At 39.0% G+C, this 24,646-nt stretch overlaps 1 protein-coding gene across 1 annotated transcript in view; it reads right to left on the bottom strand.

Annotated features, from left to right (window-relative positions):
* Window positions 1-9,497: 9,497 nt before the first annotated feature.
* LOC141899011 (uncharacterized) overlaps window positions 9,498-24,646 on the bottom strand; it is a 25,817-nt gene continuing 10,668 nt past the window's right edge. The window contains exons 7-20 of the mRNA XM_074785161.1: window positions 23,409-23,552; window positions 21,555-21,716; window positions 19,638-19,756; window positions 18,572-18,575; window positions 17,123-17,176; window positions 16,672-16,740; window positions 16,116-16,280; window positions 15,669-15,893; window positions 14,916-15,103; window positions 14,478-14,628; window positions 13,700-13,943; window positions 13,304-13,424; window positions 12,915-13,076; window positions 9,498-11,997 (exon numbers count right to left, since the gene is read on the bottom strand). Of these exons, the coding sequence (XP_074641262.1) occupies window positions 11,845-11,997; window positions 12,915-13,076; window positions 13,304-13,424; window positions 13,700-13,943; window positions 14,478-14,628; window positions 14,916-15,103; window positions 15,669-15,893; window positions 16,116-16,280; window positions 16,672-16,740; window positions 17,123-17,176; window positions 18,572-18,575; window positions 19,638-19,756; window positions 21,555-21,716; window positions 23,409-23,552 (1,961 nt within the window). The 3' untranslated portion in view covers window positions 9,498-11,844. The remainder of the gene's footprint in view (window positions 11,998-12,914; window positions 13,077-13,303; window positions 13,425-13,699; window positions 13,944-14,477; window positions 14,629-14,915; window positions 15,104-15,668; window positions 15,894-16,115; window positions 16,281-16,671; window positions 16,741-17,122; window positions 17,177-18,571; window positions 18,576-19,637; window positions 19,757-21,554; window positions 21,717-23,408; window positions 23,553-24,646) is intronic.

Below are 24,646 nucleotides of genomic sequence, written 5' to 3'. Positions count from 1 at the left end.
CCATTATGAAACCTAAACAATGTTAACCATTCAGCGTCATTTTACAAACGACAACCGTAAATCGATGTGCAAAACGTCACAGGTTTATGTGTACACATACAAGCTATTTGGCAAAATATTATTGATAAAGATGTAGAATGGCTCCCTGTGATTATATAATGACCTCTATTTGAACGTCGAAATGTTATATTGCATTGAATATCATGATAAGAGGTATTGTAATATTAAAGGATGTATGATTATATCAGGAGCGGCAGGCATAAATAGAAATGATAAGTAAATCGGATTATTCGGTTGAATGGCGGATGTATACACGATTTGGAAGTCTGATATAAAAGTCAGACCCTGACATGGGGATGCTAGTGGAATGACGAAGCTATCTTCGATCTGAGTAGGGCCGGCGTGAATTTCATCGGCGGCTACAAGCGGTCTATATAAAAACATGTAAACAAATAATTTCAATATTCAAATGTTTTAGAAAATATGTTCGATATTAGGGGTATGCAGGTTTCATGAGATTAGCAATCTATAATAGCATACCTGTTCAAGTTCAAGTTCAAGTTCAAATTTATTTCACAGAAAGCATGACAGGCTATGTACACAGGTTGAGAGAAAACAAACAATAAAATTTACAATTTTTTTAAACAAAGCACAATTATAAAAAGAGAGAGAGAGAGCAGTAGCTTTCAGTGTGGGCCAAGCAAAGCCTTTAGGCCGCTGTCGCAAGCACCCAGGGAAAAAAAAAACGAAAGGGAATTGAAGGCTCCGCGTCCACTGATGGCATAATACTTTATTGATCCTTATTACATTGAAATTCCGGGATGAAATTCCCTAATTCAATAAAGTTACAAATTTTAGAATAAGAAAATACAAAATACAAGACACATGGGTTATTCATACAGAATAACATGAATAAGTTATTTAAATGACGATGTCTACTTCAACCCAGACTCAAGTCTAGGATATCGAGTGACAACCAAACCGGGCCCTGGGACCGGGCCGGCTGGCTACTCGAAGTCATGATGAAGCAGACATCAGAAGAGCTCTTTCTTCAACCATGGAGGCAATGAAGTTGCAGACCAGCTTAGAGCAAAAGTGAATCGAAGTCGGTCACAAGTTGACAATTTTTTTTTTAAATTAGACCAGTCGAAGACTGTATCATCTACCCAATCGCCAAATCTCATAATTCCCCAAATTTCTTAAAACTTTGCAATTCCACATTAGCTTATCCCAGAAATTCTACATTTTTTCGCAGGCGTCAAATAATTTATTAAAGTTAATTTTCTTGTTCGTACTTACTGCTTGATCCCTATACGGGTCGGTTATTTCTCACAAACTAATTTGTGCAGCAAGAAAATATATAAGAAAAATTTTCAATTTACATCCTCGAACCCATAATGACATTCTCTTCTTCTATTGTGTAGTGCTGTTAAATTGCATCGTAAAATTATGTATGAATTTAGCCAACCGGAATTTTGCGGCAACCTTGGTTCTTATGGTAGTAATTCACCTGTCAGTGGCAATTTAAATCATCCTTCTAATGGATAATACATTGAACAGAGTTCTTTTCCATTGCTTCAGATATCCAGCTCTCACTATCCACAGTTGAATACAACGAAGCAGTCCGGCATATCTTTGTGTATGTACTGTTTATTTAATCCATCTCCTAACTTTGAATTCAGCAAAGATGAAATATAAGACCTAATGAATTACCATTGTATCTGATAAGTTACGAAGTTTGCAAGAGTTGCACCTATCGTATTTATGTCCTTAAATTCTCCAGACTGTAAAAACATCATTAAGATTTATTTTCTCGGGCGGGACACAGTCGTAAACAATAGGCCTATCATTCAATTATATAGGGCGGGTCTACACTAGGGCGGAATCACTGGTTAAATGCTGTTACGGGAACCGTATCATTGCTAGAATTCATTCGAAAATGAATGGAAACGGAGACTATATATAGACGGAACGGGACTAAACCGAAGAAAAAAACTACCTATGGATTTCCCATCGAACCAATCAATCGATTAATCTTTTTAAAAATGCATCGTCATCGATTAGAAATTTTGCAGTATTCAAATATATGATCGAATTGATGAGATTATGATGAATATAAGCGCGTTTTCAACCAATGATATCACCAATTCTCTACCAGTAATTCTAACCAGGATAAACCTGCATTCCAATCTCATTCTGATGTCATTGTCCAACGGAACACAAGTTTCCGTCTTATTCACGTTCTACAGAAATTACTTCTTCGTCATCAAATACGGCGCGTTACCTATCATCATACTGGGCAATATCGGCAACGTTTCGGCGCTTGTCGTTCTATCGACTTCGAAATTCTATCGCACTTCCTCAACCGGTATTCTAATGATGTTCCTAGCTTTCTTCGATCTGCTCGACATAAATCTGGAGTTACTCGCGAGGAAATTCCTGCGCGTTATCAAGCCGATCCAACGGTTTGCAAGCGTCAAGTTTGACACGGCCGTGGCTGCCTCCATTTGTGTGGAGTTGCTGCTGAAAATTCAAAAATTTAAATCGGGTACCGGTATTTAACTGAAGACCGAGTGCTCGCCATTACACCATGGTATTTCTGATGGTTAACTTTTGAGCAACTGGCTCCAGAATCACCTGCCAACGGCCATATTTCATTGATGCAATATACTGTGAAACGATATAATATAGACGGGAGATCAATGAAACTTAAATGCCTGACACTAAGACTTATTTCGACTTTTTTGACTATCTTAGATGATTGGGAGAGGGGTCCAAAAATAAGGACATTTTCCGTGGTTTAAAGCTGTGAGTAGGGTGCCCCTCGGTGTTGAAACAAATACATCCAAAACAATTTAATTTGCAAGAGACGATATCAATGTTTATAACTTCACCAGCGCACATTGTTGCATTAACTTTATAAATGAGTGATATCATAAAAAAGTTTATTATCAGCCGAGTTCATCGATATTTTTACTTTGTTTCTATCTTAATCAAATCCAGAGATATGAACGAAATAAAAAAATTAAACCGGAGAAAAATAGGGACAAAAAATTCAACAATGCGGACCCGGCGGGTACCCCAAAAAATGGCGCCTGGAAACTGTAAAAAGGCTTATTGGCCGCAACAGTTGTCTCCCGACATACGAGCAGCGTCAAAAGCGTCGTGTATTTCGCTGACATTTTTGATTGGGTTCGCCGAACAAACCTCGTCGTGGATTATTGTCCTGTTGACGATTGAGAGATGTATATGCGTAGTGCAACCGACGAAAGCCAAAACTATCTGGACTGTTCGAAGGGCGATGTTCCTCTTTTTAGTAATTTTGCTATTCGTCAGTGTCATCAACTCCACTGCTTTTGCTGGAAGCGTCAGTTTGGTACTAATCCGGGATAGATATGAATGTCGTGCTCCAACAGCTGCTTGGCGAACATACTCCACCAAATATCGATTATGGATATCTGCGGCCACCTATACAATAATGCCTTTTCTAATCATAACCGCGTGTAATACGATTATAATCGTACAATTAAACCGATCTCGTACAGCGGCAAAACTAATGAACAAAACGGGCAAAAATGACGATTCACGTTACGATAACCTGACCCGATTACTTTTATCCGTTAATATCGTCTTCATCAGTACAACATTACCCTATCAAGTCAACATGATGCACACCTTTATCGGTTCACCTATATTTTTTTGGAATTTTCATTTTACTGAAGCACTCGAACCATGCCTTGAATTTCTTCATCTATTGTCTGGCTGGTTCGTACTTTAGAGCGCAGTTTTTTGATCTGATTAAGAGGGCGTTTTACTGTTTTCGATGAAGATATCTTATTCAGTTGGTCATTATCCCAAATGCAAACATAAATCCATATATACAGAATTTGATTTATTGGAAATCTACAATTGTTTATTGCCGATAATCAAACTCAGTCACGGAGGCAGATACTTTTTGAGATCGCCGACATCATGAGATGAAACTTTTGAGTATTGATTGTCAGCTAAAAATATATGTAACTAGTAATGAGAACAACTCACCAACAGAATATCATTATTTAATGCAATATACTTAGACGAATAAAGATATAAAAATTCATCAATTCAAAACTAGACGTATATACGTATAGAATATCCTTCGTGTGTGAGAACCATGCGGTAGAAAACGCATATTTTAATAGGGTATCTCACAAAATGGGTTTCAACATGACTGTGACGGCCATCTTGGATAACATGGCAGGGTTCATCCATAAAATCATAAAAACCATAAAAGGGTTCATCCGCCTCCTGCCTTTACACAAATTAAGTCATACAATTAAGTCATACAACTAGGGGTCCAGGGACACCATGCCCACTTGGGAAGTGCGGTTTCAAATGCTCAACAATCTAACAATTTCAATATTCAACGCCCCCTGGTGACCATATACAAAAACCAATGACCTTGAAACTCACCACAATCATAGAATATGTCAGAAGCTATGATTTTGTAATTGATTGTGATAACAAAATATGCCTCGTTACCAATTTGATATGGAAATACTAAGTTATTCTACTATTCAACGCCCCCTGGTGACCATATGCAAAACCCAATGACCTTGAAACTCACCACAATCGTAGATCATGTCATGAACTACAACTTTGCAATAGATCATGGTAACAAAATATCCCTAGGTACCAATCTAATAAGGAAATACTAAGTTATTCTACTATTCAACGCCCCCTGGTGACCATATGCAAAACCCAATGACCTTGAAACTCACCACAATCGTAGATCATGTCATGAACTACAACTTTGCAATTGATCATGGTAACAAAATATCCCTAGGTACCAATCTAATAAGGAAATACTAAGTAATTCTACTATTCAACGCCCCCTGGTGACCATATAGAATAACTAATTTCCTTGAAACTCACCACAAAAATAGACGATGTCATGAGCTACATCTTTGCAATCGATTGTGGTAACAAAATATGCGTAGATACAAATATAATATAGAAATACTAAGTTATTGTATTATTCAATGCCATGTATTATTCAACTTTTTGCCACCTACGAATGAGTACTGATGACGCCAAGATGGCCGCCAATTGCGCCATAATTGGCTGATCAACAATACCTGTCTCAGGTATAAAACATCCCTTTCCAAAGAATACCCATCACAAATTGCAATGAGAAATGGCAAACCAGTAGGAAGCTACAGGACTCAGAATTTCGGCCAAAATTTACATTTTTGGGCACTAAAAAGGTCATAGGACGGCCATCTTGACTCCGATCGACCCAATTTTTCTTATGCTGATGGGCCCTTGGGGGATTCAAATATATAAGACAGATCAAGTTAATTAATCAATTTCCCTCAAAATGTTCAAAAATGTGTAAAAAGTGCTGATTTTGGCGGACAACAATGGCTGCCAGTCAGCCATCTTGATTCTGACAGGGCAAGTTTTTAGGCTGAAGATGTGTTTAAGGTAAACGGATGGACAACAGACGAAAAGTGAGCGCAATAGCCCGCTGGGACTAATGTCCCAAGTGGGCTAAAAATCAGTAAAATCTATAGATTAGGCAACAAGATCATACCTCGTTTCTCATTCCCCAACCGGGTCCGATAAATTGAAAAAAAAAAACATCTCGCTGCGGGATCTGCTTGAATTAAGAGCTAAGTCCACGCCAATACAACAAAATCAACTTTTCAGGCAAAAGGCGTACAAAATGCCCCAAAGTTTGAGAATCGCCTATGAAACGACAAGAAAAAAGAAAATAAAGCAAATATCATTCTAAACCAACCAGTAAATATTGTGTTTTTTTATTATCATTCTATTCTTCAGGAAATTATTTCATACAGTCAGACTAGACAAGATTTCTCGCGATATATTACAATTTTCAGTCAAGCATAGAAAACAGATGTGGCTTATATGGTACATTCTCAATTATCCCGAATACAATAATAAACAATAGTAATAATAATAATAATAATAATAATAATGATAATAATAATTAATAATCGAATATATCTTTATTTATATATTTTTCAACAAACAGTGTTTCTCCTCTTATAATCATTACAAATCGTTTTGGCAACAGAAACATATTTAATACATGGGAATTTGCACAATTTAAAAACACATTAAAACCTTGATATCTACAGTCACCGTCAACAACATATGATCCACAGATTTTTTCGTTTATAGAGGTTTTATGATATTTTTGAGGATAAAACAAAAATGGAGCAATTTCATTGGTCCCAAATGACAGGAGGCGTTTTCGCGAGGCGACTGATCTACGCTTTGGTTTTACGTCGATTTAGTTGATCAAGCAAATACAAATGCCAGATATGACATGACATATGACATTATTCAGGTTCCGATCTATGCAGTTGTCCGATTGCCCAGGACAAGTATATTTTCATAAGGGCAAGTAGGTTTTCATTATCACTTTTACATCGGGCTGCCTCAAAGAAAACGCCTCAGGTTTTCGTGGATTTTCTTATCACAATACTGGGCGAGTAACATGTTTTCGTGTGTATTTTCTTAATGCCGTAAAACACAGAACGGGAGCGAGAAGCATGTATTTGACCTTGGAGTAATCAGACTGAATTAACCTCTGATTACTCCAAGATTTGACAAACAGTTCTATTGTGAATTGACAGCGAGTCAAGACTAATGGAGTGAAGTCTGATGAAGTAATTTTTATGACCATCAAGATGGAAGGCCATCAAGGAATATACCGTAGGACGTGGTCACTCCTGACGATAACCACCTGCCCGATGATGTAACTAATGATGACCATTAGGGGATGTGGTCACTTCTAAATTGAAAAGTGTTTCTTTCAACAGCTCTCAGCTCTAATCCAACTATAGCCGCGATCAAACGGAGACGATTTGGCCCAGGTCAAATTGGCACGGATCAGGCTCGGGCCAAATTTGGCCCGTGCCTAATCAGAGAGCGGGTTCACACGCAAACCATTCACTCGACACTAAACAATGCTCAAACAAAGCGGAGTGGATCATTTCCAGTGCCGGTTGCAATTCAAACGCAATCATTTGTCCGGTGCTAAAATTTGGTTCGGGCCAAATTTGGCCCGGTCCCAACAGGCTCGGGCCCATTTGGCACCCGTGTGAACAGTTGTTCCGGGCCAAATTTGGGTTCTCATACAAACCACTCTTAAGCAAAGCGTAGTGAGACAATTCCAGAACCAGTTGCAAATTACGATAATTTGACCTGTGCCTCAATTAAGCTCGTGGGCCTGGTTCGTTTCTAATCGGGCCAAATAGGCACGGGCCCAATTGGCACCCATATGAACGCTTGTTCCTGGCCCTTATTTGGCCCGGGCCTAAAACGTTTGTGTGATCGCAGCTGTGGAGTCTAATAAAACGATTCAATTTTTAGAGTTCATGTTTGGAATGCCTAGCACAAAATTGAGCACATCATACTTTTAAAAATGAGTGGAAATTTTGTGCACAATCACCTGAATGTTGAATAGTGAATACCTTCGAAACAAAAAATTTCTGAAACTTTCTCGACACCAAAACATCGTGAACATAATTTCATAAAATTTCAGAGAAAAATACGGCACTTGATTACCGGTCCGACCGGCACGACCCAGATTTTCTTGAAGGTTAAACTCAAAATTCCTGGGTTTTGTCGCTATTGCTTACTTAACCCCTCGTTCAACCAAGTCCAAGGAGTTCAGAATGCTCATACTATCACAAGTTCATACATCGGAAAGGCACTACAATAATATTCTCCGATCACAAAGTGGAGGTATCAGTAAACTTACGAAAAATCTCACTTGTTTACGTCGCTGACAATATTTTGAGTCTTCATTCACTTTTGAAGATGGTAGACGTAGTCGTGGCCGCCCCAAAACCACACGGAGACGCACCATCACCACTGAACTGTCTTCAACTGGTCTTATCTGGGACCAAGCTCAACACACAGCTAAGGACCGGTCCAAGTGGAAGTAGTTCATCATGGCCTTATGTCCCGGTAGGGATAAAGAGGATTAAGGAAGTAAGTCTTTCATTCTTGACTGTAGGCAAAACTATCGGTGTTGGATACTGTAGACTCTGCTTGGCTCGGATCCGATATATTCTCTCCCAGGCACGCGAATTTCACGGTAATCAGAGCAAGGATTGGTCGTTATAACGATGAATTGGGGCGAGTGAGAAAATTTTAAATGTTTTGTCCGGGGCACAATCTGAGGCAATTATTAGTAACAGTCTGAAGCATTGCGGAGTGAACGGTCTACTCACTGGAATAGTTTTTCATCATATGAGCTAAAACCTCAACACAAGAATTTCACTGACTTTGCGCCAGGCTTTAATGTGATCAATAAATCAGAACAAGCCATAGGCGACAACAGTTCTCGAGCTCAGGCTCGTTGAATTTGTTATCACTGTGATACACGTTTGGACAGGCCTTAGTTCCCATTGCATTTTCGATATGTTGTCTAGAGTTATCTAGGGCCGATAGTGAAATTTTGTCAACTTTTTGAATTTCAACTCAGTTCCTCAGTTATGAGGTCATCTTCAAGGTCATGTCGCTGACAAATATAGTTTAGTGTCTAGTTCTGTCGCTAGGTGGTGCACTGGGCCAATTTTTTGCACTTCACAACCAGGCCCTCATACTAACATTGTACCCAAGTTTCATCAAGATCGACCTGCTATTAACGGTGCTAAGTAGCTGAAAGACAGACACACAGACAGAGACAGTACGAAAATATGGGTCTCGTTACGGAAGCCCAAGAACCAATTATAATCAATGTATGACCTTTGAAGCTATTAAGCAGCGAGGGTAATCAAAGGCATCTGAACATCCTAAATCCAACCCACTATCTGTTATAGGGACATGTACAGTAATAAAATCATATTAATCTCAAAATTTTTAAGTAGGTCAAAATACTGTGAATCACATAGCAAATTAAATGGTTTTCATTATATTATATGACTTTGTAACATATTATCAGCCAAGGAACAATAGATAACCGATTTTTGGAGCATTGCAAGCATAATATAGAGATGAGTCTAGAATGTGAATTGATATGAATTCCACTTAACATCGTAGTAAAATCAAGTAATCCAAAAATATTCCGACCCTAAGCATCCTCAAGGCTTAAGAAGCCCTAAATTTACAAATTAACAAAACCCAACTTCCCTTTTCCGAGACAAGAAAATATAAAAATCTGATTCAAATGTACTATTACTTAAGAGGCAAATTATACAAATTCTAATTAAAAAATTAGCTTTGGGCAATTAGCATGTTGTATGTACACAAGCAGTGGTAAAGTTTTCGTCGGGTAGGGTACATTTCTTGCGTACATCACCAATGACAATTGGATGAATGAGCACATGTGTCATGTGTAGTGGAAGGTTGATACAATAGGTAGGTAACATTGTGCATATACTAATAATAATAATAATAATAATAATAATAATAATAATAATAATAATAATAATAATAATAATAATAATAATGATAATAATAATATTACTATAACTAGGATAAGGATTAGGAGAGGGTTAGGGTTAGGATCAGAATTATAGGCCAATAGATAGTCAAAATGTTCAACAGTTTACAACTCTGTTGTCTAGATTGTGCTAGCAATATGCTCGCTGCAGGTTTGAATACTGAATTTTCTGCTCTGTTTTCTCGCATCGCTTCCTCAAATTTTCATGAAGTCAAGCACCTTAATGCGCAACGTCATTAACCAATCATGATAATGCCGAGACGACATAATATCCACTGCCTTATCAGAAATAAATAGTTTTTCCATAATAACAAAATATCAACTGCTTTTTCTGTATTTCACACGTACATCCAGTATTCGAGCAATGCGCTAACTCATTCAGACCTAGTTCATGATCACATTAACGGTAAACTCGCTTATCAGTGAACATGATTTTTTATCACTAACATTAGATTTGCTAACGACTAGTGATGTCATCTTGGATTGCTGCATTTTACAAAGCTTTTTCGGAAAGCATTTTCATTCAAAACTTTATACACAGTCGACTTGGCTTATTCGGAGCAGATTCACTCATATTTTGACCTATTTCGCAGACATTGACATGTCCAGATTTTTCCAGTGGGGGCTGGGTGGATCGTACAGGATTGTCACTGACTGCTGCATTAAGTGGAAAATATGAAAGTGCTCCAACGGATGTTGCAGATATCAATCAATCCCCTTCAGACATATTTACTCTATCTAAGTGAAAGTCTTGATGATGAATTTTTGAATATCTTGTATTCATAATCAATTTGTTTCGTGTCCAAGGTAATAATCCTGAAAACATGTGAACCCTAACAATTGAAAAAGAACGATGACAAATCATAGAGTATGATTGGTAAAAGGTATTGGAATTAGGTCCATTTAACTGCTGTTTTTGGAATGGTAGATTACGCATTTGAAAGGTATTCTATACAGGCAAAATTTCAACAACTGTCTATCAACGCAACAACAACTCAACGTAAAACTAGGACTCTGCAATTGAGAATTCCACTTGTGGAAAATGAGGATCCACCAGGCAGCAATAGGATTTCTTATGAGATTCAATCAAAACTGATGCTAATTTTTTCAAAATCTTAGAATAATGAATTAAAATCAAGCCACGATTTGCCCAATTTATCGATGTGGGAGGCTAAGAATGTAGATATTACTCGGCAATGTCTTACTACTAGGCATATGGTCCTCATTTTCAACAACTAATAACACTCGCTCATCTAACAATTTCACCATTCATATGAGCAGAAAATTTATCGTGGATTAAAAATCTGGCACAAAATGATATACATAGTAATATAACAGGCATAATATTCATGCAAGTCCAATATCAGACGTACTCAACCACAGTAGAATCCGCTTAATTCAGATCATTTGGGACCAACAAAATTCATCCGGTTCACGGGAAATCCGATTATAAGTCATTTCTTGTATATTAACTGAATTATTATGACTAAAATCCGGATTAAGCTGATCCGGATTAAGCGGGTTTGGCTGTAGTATGTATTTTCAATCCAGTAGATATGAAATTTTGTTTCTCGAGTACGGGTAAGTAATAACTATACATGCATTTACTGGCCTTGAAGCGTACATGTAAATGGATACACGGGAGACACATGTGTTTACAACACAGGGGTTCAGTGACACGTTTACATAAAAAATCCTCTTAAAACTATAAGACTTATTAGATTGGCCATAAGAACCAATTGAAAAGAAATTGGCTAAAAGTTTCATAGACAGGGTCCAGGGAATTTTGAAAAATCAGCATATCTAATACATGGTTTCTCGTCGTTACGGCGGTATTAACCGAGGTCGAAGGTTAGTTGTTAATGATCAACCCGGCCTATGAACAGCGGGGGTCTAGGTCTTGTATTTGACTATGGTTTTACCGAAACAATAATCATTCTCGCGAATGAAACCAAACTGTGCGTACGGAGACTTTCTTAATCAGAAAGTCGACTCGTATTCAGCAATACCAGTGAAAACAAATATGTACCGCCGGTTTTATAGCGGCCTTGCGCGTAACGTCTTAGTCTATTTGCCGATCAGTAACGACGAGAGATAATCGGGGGATTTACGAACTTCGATGTAAATCGCTAATATGCCGTAACCCCGTCGAAAAAGTGCGCAAGACCCTTTTACGTGCATACGTGTGTAAAGCATGTACAAATCCGACATTTCCGCCGTTCGTGAGCAAATCCGATCGTAACCCGGCGAAACGTCGAGCGAATCCGAAGCAGTCTGATATCTATACATATTGCTGTATATTTTTTTTACATGAAAGACATCGTTTAAAGGGGCGCCGCGTCGACGCCATTATCATCGCGCTCTGGCAGCGGCGGCAGTCGTCATTCGAGTATGTGAAACACAAGCTCCAACGTCACCGGGTTGTCGTTGTTGTTCGACGCGGCGTTGTGAATGACCGGAATGAGTTCGTTGTCCAATTCGTTCATGTAAGCGGACGGCAGTTTCTCTCCGTTGGCACCGATTTCATAGCCGACCTATATAAACAAATACATTTTTTCTTTTAAAACACTTTCAGTGCTGACTAGTGCTGGGGATCTGAAATTTTTTAGAAATTCCACCTTAGCATGTTGAATAACAGGCATACCGCTATAGTGCATCTACACCGCCCTGCGGTGTATCACTAGTTGCTGATATTTCATCATGTTTGACAGGTCCTGCGATCTTTAAATACGAATAACAACTAATTTCTGACAATATCAATACACCCTGATATGGTGTATTAGCTATGTCAAACAATTTATACATCGCACTGCCATGTAGATGCACTGAAAGGATTAATCAATAAAATTAGCTCTTTCGACAATACTGTGGCAAAGGCGAGTTGTTGGAGCTTTCAAATCTGGGAAGACAGGGATTGATTCGAACCTGTACATATTGATGTGTCCCCAGGCAAGATATTTCTTTTCATCTTTTGACCACATAGATACCTCAATTTGGTCTCAATACGACAATGAAACCTTGCAGTCTGAATAAACCGTCATTTTTATATCCATTTTACACTCTATTGAAGGATTGCTAAAAAGTCTTCTTTTTCCCAAAAAAAATCGATCCCAGGAAAAAATTAATAGACTTAGCTCCGCTGGTGTTACATTTCACCAGAGAGAGATATCTGAAACACAATTCGAGATATGGGCTGCGTGCAATTATACCAACTAATGGAAGTATATCTGGAAAGCACCGCAAGCAGATTGGCAGCATTGAGCATTATAGAAAGATCATTTTTATAGTCATTATAACTATAACTATAACGAACTCTCTGAGTAGAAAAGTGAATCTAGTATCCTTTTGTCTTAAAAATCCCTTTTATTCAAAACAAACTTTTTTATTCCTTGAGTTTGACCCACTGAGTGCTATCAAAGATATGTACGCATTTTTCAAACTTTTGAAATACCTGTTCAGCGGCGATAGTGACACGCAAGCCGAGCTTGTGAATGTTTGTGTCCTTCAAGTTGTTCAACCGTGGCACGAGAGCGATGCATGCAGCTTTCGCGAGCATCTCGGCTAACCGACTCAAGTCAACTGGCTCGCAACGAGAATTACCCGAATCTTCTACCTGAAAAGTTGAAAAATTCATCAATTTAGTAGAAATACCTATTTCCTAGTGAAGGATGCTCAGTCATTAAGTGGTCAAAGTTGTTAGAAAGATAGGTTAACGTTCAAAACAGGCTTTAACTGTGTAACTCGCCTCTGACCTTTTCTAACACAAGAATTTTTAACCGAAATCTAGCCCATGGAATTTCTTTCTACAAATGCTGGCTTAGGATGTTAACACTTCGGTACCTGAATGAAAAACACTTCCGTCCAACGTATAGTTCTCTTCTCTCCGACATAATCAGTTGCGTTATGTATATGAACACTGTTGACGCCATTCATCAGCATTCCATCGATCGGGCTCTTGATTCTATAACAAACAGTCAGATAAAACATTCGTAAACTACCAGGGGCATATCTACGGGCAAGATCTGCCAATGAACTCTGGACGGACGAGACCACTACATGAAAAACTTGGACCATCGTGCCTACAAGGCATGACATTGCAACTGGCCTTTTTACCCAATTCAATAGTTCTCGATTTCAGTTGAGAGAAAACTGTCTTTGAACCTGGAGTTGATAGAAATAGTTAAATTTCACGATATTTCTGCAATCTGGGGGCATTTTTCGTGAGTATCTACGCACCCAATATTGACGTTCTTATCGTCGTCGACCCACTGTACGTGAACGGTCTCGTCGGGAACGGCCGATTCGATATTGCCGCACGTGATTTGAAAGTCTTTCATGTCACGTAGATTTTGTTTCAACGAGATCATCGACTCGCCGGTGATCTGCACCATCAAACCGTCCTCGACAATACTCGACTTCGCCGTCAATCCCGAACTCGTTTTCAAAGCACCATTGAATACAATAAAGCTAGCACCGGTTACTGAAATAACAAACGGAGGGTATAGAAATACTGCCGAACCCTCGGTTTCCATAGGCAATGTCAACAATTCGTTTCAAGAAAAAATCGACAATCATGAAGAAAAACAAAGACAATCTTGAAAATAGCTCATAGAATTGAGTCAAAACGTTACATCACTACTTCCCTATTCATTTCCAATTTATATTTTGAATTCATTTTAGTAAGTGTAAAGTTCCATTTGGAAAGCTGACAAAATAATGATTTAGTCAAGTGAGTCTTACTGCAATAGATATAATAACAGGGCTGGTGTCATTGGAGGGAGGTATCTGCCTCCTAATAACCGAGTCAATTACCCATGCAGTATGCCTGTTGGCGCATTCCCAATGCCGCCCTAGAATTTTTTCAGTTACAAAAATCTGGCTATTTTATGGAGATTGTGTCCAGCAAAAATTCTGAATGCTTGTAAGAGGTCATGACCTTAGCTCCGATGTAGGTGTATAGCTGCATTGAGCTATGGGCATCTTATTACCCAATCGAAATGCAAAGTTTACTAACCTTTCCTAGGCTTGTTCTGTATATTGATTGCCTGTGTCTGATAATTGCCTTCCTCGTTTTGTATACATACAAGATGTGAGTCGGCATCAATACTGAATCCTGTTCCTAAAGCCATAACGTGGTCGTTACTGTTGTTGATCACTTTCATAACCTGAAATCAGGCGTAATATCAATAATGGCGCCATTTGTATAAGTGAAACCAGCGCAGTTACTGCACCGTGCCACCACCTATCCCAATAGATGGCGTGCAGACTTCAGCCACCCTGATTATCGGTAAACCTGACAGAAGGCCGCATCTGGAATTGCTATTACCAAACCAGAATATATTTGATTGAAACCAGCCTTCATTTGAATCTCAGAAAAGATCTACCGCGATGCCCTAGTGACCTATCGTACACTATGGCCACCTGGTAAATCGCTGCATCTGGTGAGACTTACGTCTTCGTAACGATTTCGCGGTAGATTGATGTACGTGTGTTTGTCCTCCATATGAACGACAACGCCTTTTATTTGCGGTAACATGTACTGATAGTCGCGGAAATCGGCCAGCAAGTTCATGATCGTGTGCCCGATCTCTCCGAATATCGAGTTGCGATAACGTATACTGATCAAAGGACACGGATAGTCTGAAATTAAGACATTCATATCTAGATCAACCAGAAGATTCTATGATTGAAACGATAAAATTATCCTAACCGTCATCTCCAGGAATACTGAATATTTAAGTTATGAAATAAACAATGAAATATAACTATGAAATATTTCAAAAAATTTTGCAATAACTTTATTATTCCTGACCAATATGATTATGCATCTCCCCGAGAGGCATCAGGTGTCCGTTCTATTAGGCAAAAATACCTCAATTATATCAAACATCGAAATCACAACCGAGAAATTGGACATCCCAGTTCAGGATGGCCACGTTCCATTTTTCCCTGATTTACCTATGTGACTACACAAAATTCCCTAAGCGAATCAGAGAAATTTCTACGTTTATAATTCATTCATTTTTTAGTGAATAACGTACTGATAAAGAAAAATATGGTCAGTAGTAGCATTATCCAAATTCCCTGAGTTTTCCCTGATTTTTTTTTCCTGATTTTTCTGATCTCCTGAGGTTTCCACGATATCAAGGCCAGTGGAGGCCCTGTAGGTTGCGCATTCGACCACGAGACATTAACATGTACTCACATCTATACTCAGCGCCGAGTCGTAGCATCAGTCGAATCGGGAAAACCTTCGCCCATGGCGTCTCCCACTTTTGCAACAATATGCCGAATATGTACGGCGGCTCGGGAAGAATGAGCTTTTTCAGGCACTGGAATGTCGGACGAATGTACAGAAAACCGCCGTGATCTCGGCTGCCGAGGAAACTCTGGCCGAATATCGTATGACCGAGATCAGACACTGTATTTCCTGAAATTTAGAAAGAAACAGGGTTCATTCACTTCTATTTACACTGGAGTTTCAGTTTGGGTTAACACTCTGATGCCAGGCATGGCTACTCTATATGACTCTCTGTAGCAGGAGCTTATCGAAGAAATAAAAGCTGTTTCAAGCACCCATAAAAACATTTTGCATTAAAGAGTTTTTAAGGAATCATGGAGTCATAGGCACCGCGACATAATGCATACATACCTTTACTGGCTTCCTCGTAGACGGTGTTCAAATGGCAGAATACGTCACGCGGTATCGTCTTCTCTTCGGGTAGACATTCGAGTACGATAACGATCTCGTCCTGACCGACCGTGCACATACCTCGAGTTGTAAAACACCAGCATATACGACCTACGCAGCAATCCACTACAAAGCATTCAACAACGACAATCAACGTCAGGAGGGAGTTATGAATTCAATTTGATGCCGGCAAATGAAATCAACTACAGGGCAAGTTGCAAGTTGTAGTTATTAAGGGGTGTATCCCCCTACAAACACCATTCAAACATTCACTGCCAGCTACGAATATACTCGTACTTCCGGTTCTTTTACAAGTATACTACGATTCAACATATTTCCAATTCGATATTTGCACTCTGGCAGAGTTCCTGATTGGCTGGTAATGTGAAAGAACTTAGCTTCTCAATGCCGATTGGTCAATTTCGAGCAAAGGCCGACTGTAATAGCTTGCCGTCCTCACTGTATTGTCACAGTGGCAATATAACTCAAATAATTTTCTAACTATTTTCATACTTACGGTTGATGATTTTGACTAGAACGAACAAATTCTTGTTGATTGCAAAAATGACAGGATTCGGGTCATCACCTGAAGTATCAAAGGTACGAAGTGTCGTGAACTTTGATCATACATTATAGATGATGATAACGACGATGATCATGATGGTGAAATATCCAGTTTTCGGGTATCGTATTGTTAAAACATTGTAAAGACGCTGCAGTCGAATGTGGCAATCGAGAATTGAGGATCCACCAGATGGCGACAGACTGTTTTCAAATGACTGATGAATAAAAACTGTGCTATATGAACTATAAACATCCTAATCTTAAGCTAAAAATCTTGACGATCAATCGATTCAAAATGAACAAAATTTTGATCAAATTGTCCCATCGTTACGCGCGCCATCTGGCGGGTAGTGGCACGGGGTCTTCGTTGAAATTCCGATACAGTTCCACTAAACGAAACTTACTGCGTAATCTCGGTAAAATTTTTTCAGGGTCTGGCTCTTCTTCCATGAGAAAATCTACAAAAAGCAGAAGACAACAATGTTTCGGTTAGTCAACTAGTTTACATCGAAAGAAATCTGAATGAAATTCGACGCATGCAGTAATTCGATCATCTTTATAAGATAGCGCAAAGACTATGTAAGGATAAATGAAATTGTTTAAGTGATGACACAACTACCCAACGGCAAGTACAGTAAACCTTACGGAAGTTGGATCGGAAGTTGGTTTGGAAGTTGGATCAGAAGTTGGATCGGAAAGGTCCTCTGAATAGTCGAATTTCAAGCCTTTTTCTGAAAACTACGACTTCAGAATTAATTTCTGTTAACAGAACTACCGGTACTTAATCAACATCTACAAGAAATCATTTAAAAATGTCGAAATATTTTGAGCATATTTGTCTATCTAATACAATAACGACGACTAAAATCACGACTGTTGACTTGTATCATCGATTTCAAGCCAGGAACAGTAAAAATAGCCCAAGTCATTGTTGAGTGATTTGATAGATTTTTTATTTCACAATTTCTTTTCAATATTCATCCGATATAAGCGATTATACGACGTTCGCCAATCCGACGTGCGCAAGGTTTACTGTCCATTTCACCAGTGCATTTTACCATTTTTAAAGGGCTATGAATGATATTCAAACAAATACAAAAACCATTGGGATTCAAAATATGACGAGGCTAAGCCAATATTGACCCAATATTAAACCAATCAAACAAATCAAAGTCCATTTTTGACTTAGCCACTCTAAAGCCGGGCGTAGGTCGGCCTTGCGATGCAAAGCGATCGTCGCGTTGCTTCACAAGTGGCCGCGCAAGTCGGTTGCGATGCGGATGTCAGCGACTGAATGCGACTAGTTGCTGCCAGTCGCAACAGCACGCAGGTCGGTTGCGACAGTCGCGTCGCAGAAAGTAGAACATGTGCGACTCATTGCAACTAGCGTCGCTGGCAGTCGCAAGGTAGCGTAGGCCGGTGAGTCGTTGCAACGCGATCGTCGCTGGCGGTCGCAGTGAATTGCTTCGCAGTGAGTCGCAAGCTGTCGCAAGGCCGACCTACGCCCGCCTTAAAACTGGACCAAGGGTTACAGGGGGCGGTAATATGGAAACACATCAGCTGATAAACCGTCTTCAAAATCTCTCCATATTTTCACAAATTGACCTCGTCTTAGGATAGCTGTGGCACGCGAACTAGAACTATGGGTGCAGTACATGCGTTAGTGACAAGATGAAAAAAGCATTATCATAACTACCGGAGATAGATGTGATACCCGCAAAAACAATAATCCTCATGCAAGCTATATATACTCAAACCTGCTAAATCCAGATCAATCTAATCGGGATTTTGGTCTAATCTGATAGAAGCTAAAGTATTTCGTAGTTGGCAGTGAAACCTCCATCAACGAACACCTCCCTATAGTGAACACCTCCGTCAAATGAACCCATTTTGTTCGAATCAAAATTTTTCTATACTTTTCGCATACATAATGTACCTCTCTATAGCGAATAGTGAACACTTCCTAAGGTACCAAATGTTTCTCCACCGAAAGCCAAACGCAAAAAAAAAACGTTTTCGGTATTTCTAGTTACGCAGCATGCGTTGGAGTCAAAACACAAAACGCTGAACATATAAACGTTCTTCACGAAACAAGCCCTGCTCAAAGCGGAAAAAAGTTTTGTATCGTCGAAAACTGTTTTTGTCCCGTGTGCGGTGGACGTTTTGTGTTTTTCCGAACATCCACGGCGGAATAACCAATCAGGGAGCATCACTGCATCACATGGCATATACAAAAATTGATGCGAATAACTGAATCGTTGGCTCACTGGATTCCATGGTGTAAGAAATGTTTTCTGCGAGTTTTTGTTATACCGTGTGCGTTGAACGTTTTATCGTTTGCGGATAAAACTGTGAAAAATGTGTTTTCTTTATTGGTGAAACAAATATTATGCCATGTGCGGCGGGCTCTATAGTAAATAGTGGATCAATGATGTTTAATTCATAAGTATAATCAAATTCTTAAACACAAAAAGAGACCGTATGTTACTAGCGGTTGACAGACCAGCGATTGATAGAAATTGCCACTGTATAGTTGAATTACAAGGATGTCACAAGGAGTTACTTCATAAGCCGTGATCATATGTAGATGATGATTTGGCCCGGATCAGACCCGAGACAAATATTCTGTGCCTAATTGGAGAGCGCGTTCACATGTAAACCCACGTCCTAAAATTTGGCTCGGGCCTGGTCAATTTGGTCCATTTGGCACCCGAGAATACTAATCTAACACAGGCAAAATTTGACTCGGGCCAAAAACTTGTGTGATTGCAGCTTTTGTCTGTACCTATCGAGAACACTTTAAAAAAATGTTTTATTCGGAACCGAGAGCATTCACTATAGAGAGGTTTCACCGTACATGCGAACTATCCGGCACGTACATCATACAACACGTAAAATATATGTAGAAAAGTGCATTGCAGACAAACCTCGATCGGAGAGTAAAACTGGAGGTAACCCACTATCAGGTATCAGACACACGTTACGATCGGTCTCCGGAAGTTTCTTGGTCTTTGTGCGAACGGCACCGGCATCGGAGGCTGCAGGCGAATCATTTCAAAAAGAAACGTGATCAACATTTCGGAATCATAAGGAAGGATTGCGCGATTAGAATGCGAATTTGAATTGTTGTTGATGGCGTGTGGAATGTCTACGGCGGGATTGCCAGTGGCACTGGGTAACCGTGCTTCAAATTCCTTCTACGTTTCAATTTAATTCCAGTCAACTTTTCTCATTAATAAATCAATTTTCAGTGAAATCAATACAATACTATGTAAACATACTACGTCCATATGGTATCTCTGTTGAATGGAAGTGCCAAAAAGTTTGTCTTTGGTGCCCGTGTACTGAGTGAGAAAGGGAATCTTATATCTATCCGATGACTGGTTTTATTACTCAGATTTTTAAGCCTAAAAATCAAATTTAAAGAACTGATTTTGACTACGAGTAACCCAGTGTTTTGTGGCGCCATTCAGGGAGTGCCGGTACCCCATTCACTAAGGCATTTTAAGTGTTCGTCGTGTAAAACATCTCGTTAGAATATATCTAACTTCTATATAGAAAGCGAAAAATCTCACGTAAATAGTTAAGGATTTGAAGAGTTCATCGACACCACAATGTTTCGGCTCATTCAAGGTGGACCATCATCAGCCTTCATTCACGGTTCCCGCAGTTACACGAGTTCGTAATTGAATGTTTTTTCTCATGTATTTCATCATGATTCTCCAATTTTCGGCATAAACCATCATATTATCCGGGTTTAGGGAGAATCGATTAAATTCACTAATATTTCCAATTTGGGAAAATTCCTAATTTTTTCCCGATTTCCGGGGACTGCGGGAACTGTGAACCAATTTTATGATGGGTGATGCAGAAGAGCCGAAATATATTGTCCAATTATTGGTTTATCCATGGACGTACGAACTAGAGAGGTCTGAGGCACTGTTCATCAAGATTGAAATAGTCCTTTGTACTGTTGGCAAGTGTGCGCTGAATAGATGTGCACTGATTCTAGGATTTCTCTTCCTGGAAGAGAGCCCGCTAGCTTCTCTCTTCAAATGAGGAAAGAATGTCCTCTCCAGCTTGTACATCCACAGTTTATCTTACGGCCAAACATATCACAGAGAATTAATTACAGTGAATAGGGATTATGCTTATATTATCAGTTCTGGGTTTGAAATTGACTTCACGGACCAAATGCACAGTCATGGCTTATATTTAAGACCAGTCTAAGACCAAATTATTTCTATAACCAATCTAATAACTTAAAACAAGTCTTAAGATTTGAGACAACTTTTCAACTTTAACCCTTTTCAGTGCATCTTCACTATAGTGTATAAATCGGTGATGGACTTCGCTAGTACACCGCATCACCGTGTATTGATGTAATTGCTAATCATTATCTCTAATAAAAGATGGCGACACTTGTCAAACACAGTTAAATGTTAGTAAATAACAATACACCCCATGATGCATTATGGCGGTATTGCCTGTTATTCAATGCGCTGGGGTGGAATTTTTTCAAAAATTTTCAAATTATCACCAGGGCCCAGTTACACAAAAAGGATTAAGGCTTAAGTCGATTGAAGGTAAACTGAATTAATGCAGAGGTTAAACCTTTTGTGAAACTGGGCCCAGCACTTCAGGGTATCAATTCATCGGCATTGAACGGGTTTAGTCATGACTGTGCAGCTCGGCCCAGATATATCAAAGACTGAAATGAACTTCTACCATCAACTGGAACAGCAACTTGCAAATATGGAACCGCATTCGGAAGAAACGGCCAAAATCTTTGAGTCCGTAAAAATACAAGTGTCCAGTTGAGCACGACATACTCACCAGCTCCGTCCGGCAACGATTTCTCGACTTTGCGCGCCGATCGTCCCGCTTTGCGCACGGGTATACTGACTTCGGATGAACCGTCCAGTTCGGTGAGGTCACCTCCCGGTCGAATACCATCGGAAAACATCACGTTCTTCGGTTCGCCGCGTTTCATGCTTCCTATTGTCAGACCAGACGTTTGAAATCATTTAGTTTCGATTGCTTGAAATTCCTTTTTTAATCAATACTCGTTATTTTTTTTTCGGAAACAAGGAAATCCTCTATCAAAACGGCATCGGAGAAACTAGCCGTACCATACTTATTCGTGATGGTAGATATTTTCGAAATGATAGCAATTGAATTATATACAGGTCTTATTTCAATGAACCAGGAAAATATGATTTTAATGATCTGAAAGCTGTGCACTATGTACATTCAATTTTCATTTTCAAATACAATTTTTTCATTCAACAAAAACTAGAGACATAGTTTATTTCAATGGGCCCAAACACAAATTCAGTTCAGCTGATTTTGTTAGTCGCACAACACCCTCACTCAGTTACCTCTATTTTTGCTTATCGATCGGTATCGAGAATGAATTAAAATTGATCCTCGACAAGGAGTCATTTTAAAAATGATGGAGGACACAGTTTTGCGCATATTGCAAACAAACAGAAATTTGCTATAGTTGAACAAGTTAGAAGTGAAATCCACAATTCATGCAAAAAAAATATCATAATACCAACACACAATCTACCTATTATGAGGATCCTAGTATTGAGCAATAGGGACCTAGAGTATATACCCAAGAATGGTCACTTATAGTAGGACTGATACGCCATTTGGCACAGTTACATGGCAAATTATAAAGTGGTCTGAGATCAATGACCATCTTAGGACCGACAGGCCAGGTCTTAAGACTAACTATAGGCTGTAGAACCAAATCGGGGTAAGACTCGCTACAGAACCAGGATGACCGATTTCTAACAGCCGATAAAACTAACAGCAAGAATAGACTCTGAAGAAGTGCTTAATTCGAGATTCAAATGTAGACATCAGTTAAGTAACGAAACCTCAACGCAAAAAACAAACATGTTTTAGCAAACGCATTGGAACGAAATTAAAAAAGAATAACGGATTATTGAGGAGTCGAAACATTTCGAAATTCTCGCCAAATTCTTTTTTTGTTAACGGGCAAAATAAATACGTTCGGAATAAATAGACGATGACATGACGAAATTTCTATATAAACTTTTGAATTTCGCGATGTCTCTCATCGATATTGTGGCACTGACTGTATTTAATTGATTTGATGGATGTTTGATATTGGGAGAGAATCATTGCTCCCAGTTGGATGTACTATCGATAGTAATTAACAGATAAATCAGTCGCGCTAAATGATCCATCGTGAACCTGGCTTACGTGATTGCTAGTTTGCACTTCATCAATCGAATTCTTTTTGCGTCGTAAAAAAGGACGGTCACCCTACCCCGATTCAAGAGACCACGATTAAATATCTAGAGAGAGCACCACATTGTATTGGGCAAAGAATGGTAGTCAAAAGGTAAATAAAAGTATTTTTGATCTTTAGAACATTAAAAAACAGAATTTACTTAAATTCATAAGTTCCTAGTCCTGTATATAATGCGTGTCATCCCTCAGCCAGTTTCTGATAATTTAGGTGACCGTCAGATATTTTCTTTCTCACGAAATGACAAAAAAACAAAGTTTTCATAAACCAGGTTCAAATATGGGATATATATATATATATATATATATATATAAATATATATATATATATATATATATATATATATATATATATATATATATATATATGAAAGAAAGAGGAGAGAGAATCATGCATCTTACCTTCCCTCTTGAGCACACCTACTGGCACCATGACGGTAGGTGGAGGCGAATTTGCGTTGGCTTGAGCTTGCTGCAGAGGTGGGATTGTCGAACAATATTCGCTGGGATTATTTGGATTGGGACTCGTAGAAGAACTCGTCTGGCCTGTAAAGCAGCGGCAAGCAAAGCTCAGACGAAGCAGTAGTAAGCCATGACACGAGATCGTAATACGTATAGATGTGTGTACATAATCATAAACAGGACGACGTCTCGAACCATCCCCGCTTACTACTTTCACGGCTAGGAGAATCGACAAATTTCTTTTCTACGACCCGCGGGAGCCAGTTTTCGGTTTTTCGAGATGTGTTCACATACGTTGTTTCAATTGAATGATCAGTGTGATCAACTTCGAAAATTATTGAAGAACGTAAGCATGAAACTAAAACATCCTATTATTCGGCGGTGACAACTGGGCAAAATTTGCAATTGCCGATTAACTGATTAGCTGATCTTTCAGCGCGTCTACACCGCAGTGGGGTGAATAAATCGGCCATGGACTTTGATAGTACAACGCATCGCAGTGCAGAGATGTATTTGTTAATTAGTTTCGATCTCTAATGAAAAGAGGGCAGCTACTGTCAAACAAAGTTAAACATTAGAAACTAATGATACACCGCACCGCCGTGTAGACACATATAAGCAGTATGCCCACTATTCAATGCACTGGGGTTGAATTCTAAAAAACCTTTTATATTATCTCCAGCACTTTAAGGTATTAACTAGTCAGCACTGAAAGGGATAATCTCCAATTCATGCGAATCAATTTGCTGAATAGAAAATTTACGTCCCGTTAACTGGCGCACTATGCAAAATTTGGCGAAAATTGATCTGCTGATGAAATTTGTGAAGTCTGTTATGTTAGGCTTTAAACTGTGGAACTGACTCCCATTATTGTATGGATAACTAAAGGGGGACTGGGAAGGGGGCGGGTAATACGAGCAGTGATCAATTCAATATGGTGATAATCGATCATTATAGATTTCATATCCACAAGAGAAAAAATCCATAGCTTTGTTCGGCGGGGATGGCTGTTCGAAGCATGAGGAAATTACGAAATTGAGTTACGAAGACTTTAAAAATAATTACTCGAATCCAAAGGATATTTTTTTGGTGCAAATCATTTTGTTTTATGTAGGTAGGATTAGAATCATATGAATATAGGTGTTTCTAATGTTCTCAACACGAATATATATATCTAT

The sequence above is a fragment of the Tubulanus polymorphus genome, chromosome 2 (assembly GCF_964204645.1).
Source record: "Tubulanus polymorphus chromosome 2, tnTubPoly1.2, whole genome shotgun sequence".
NCBI classification, from domain to species: domain Eukaryota; kingdom Metazoa; phylum Nemertea; class Palaeonemertea; order Tubulaniformes; family Tubulanidae; genus Tubulanus; species Tubulanus polymorphus.
The sequence above is the reverse complement of the archived record's forward strand: the minus strand, read 5'-3'. Positions and strand labels throughout refer to the sequence as shown.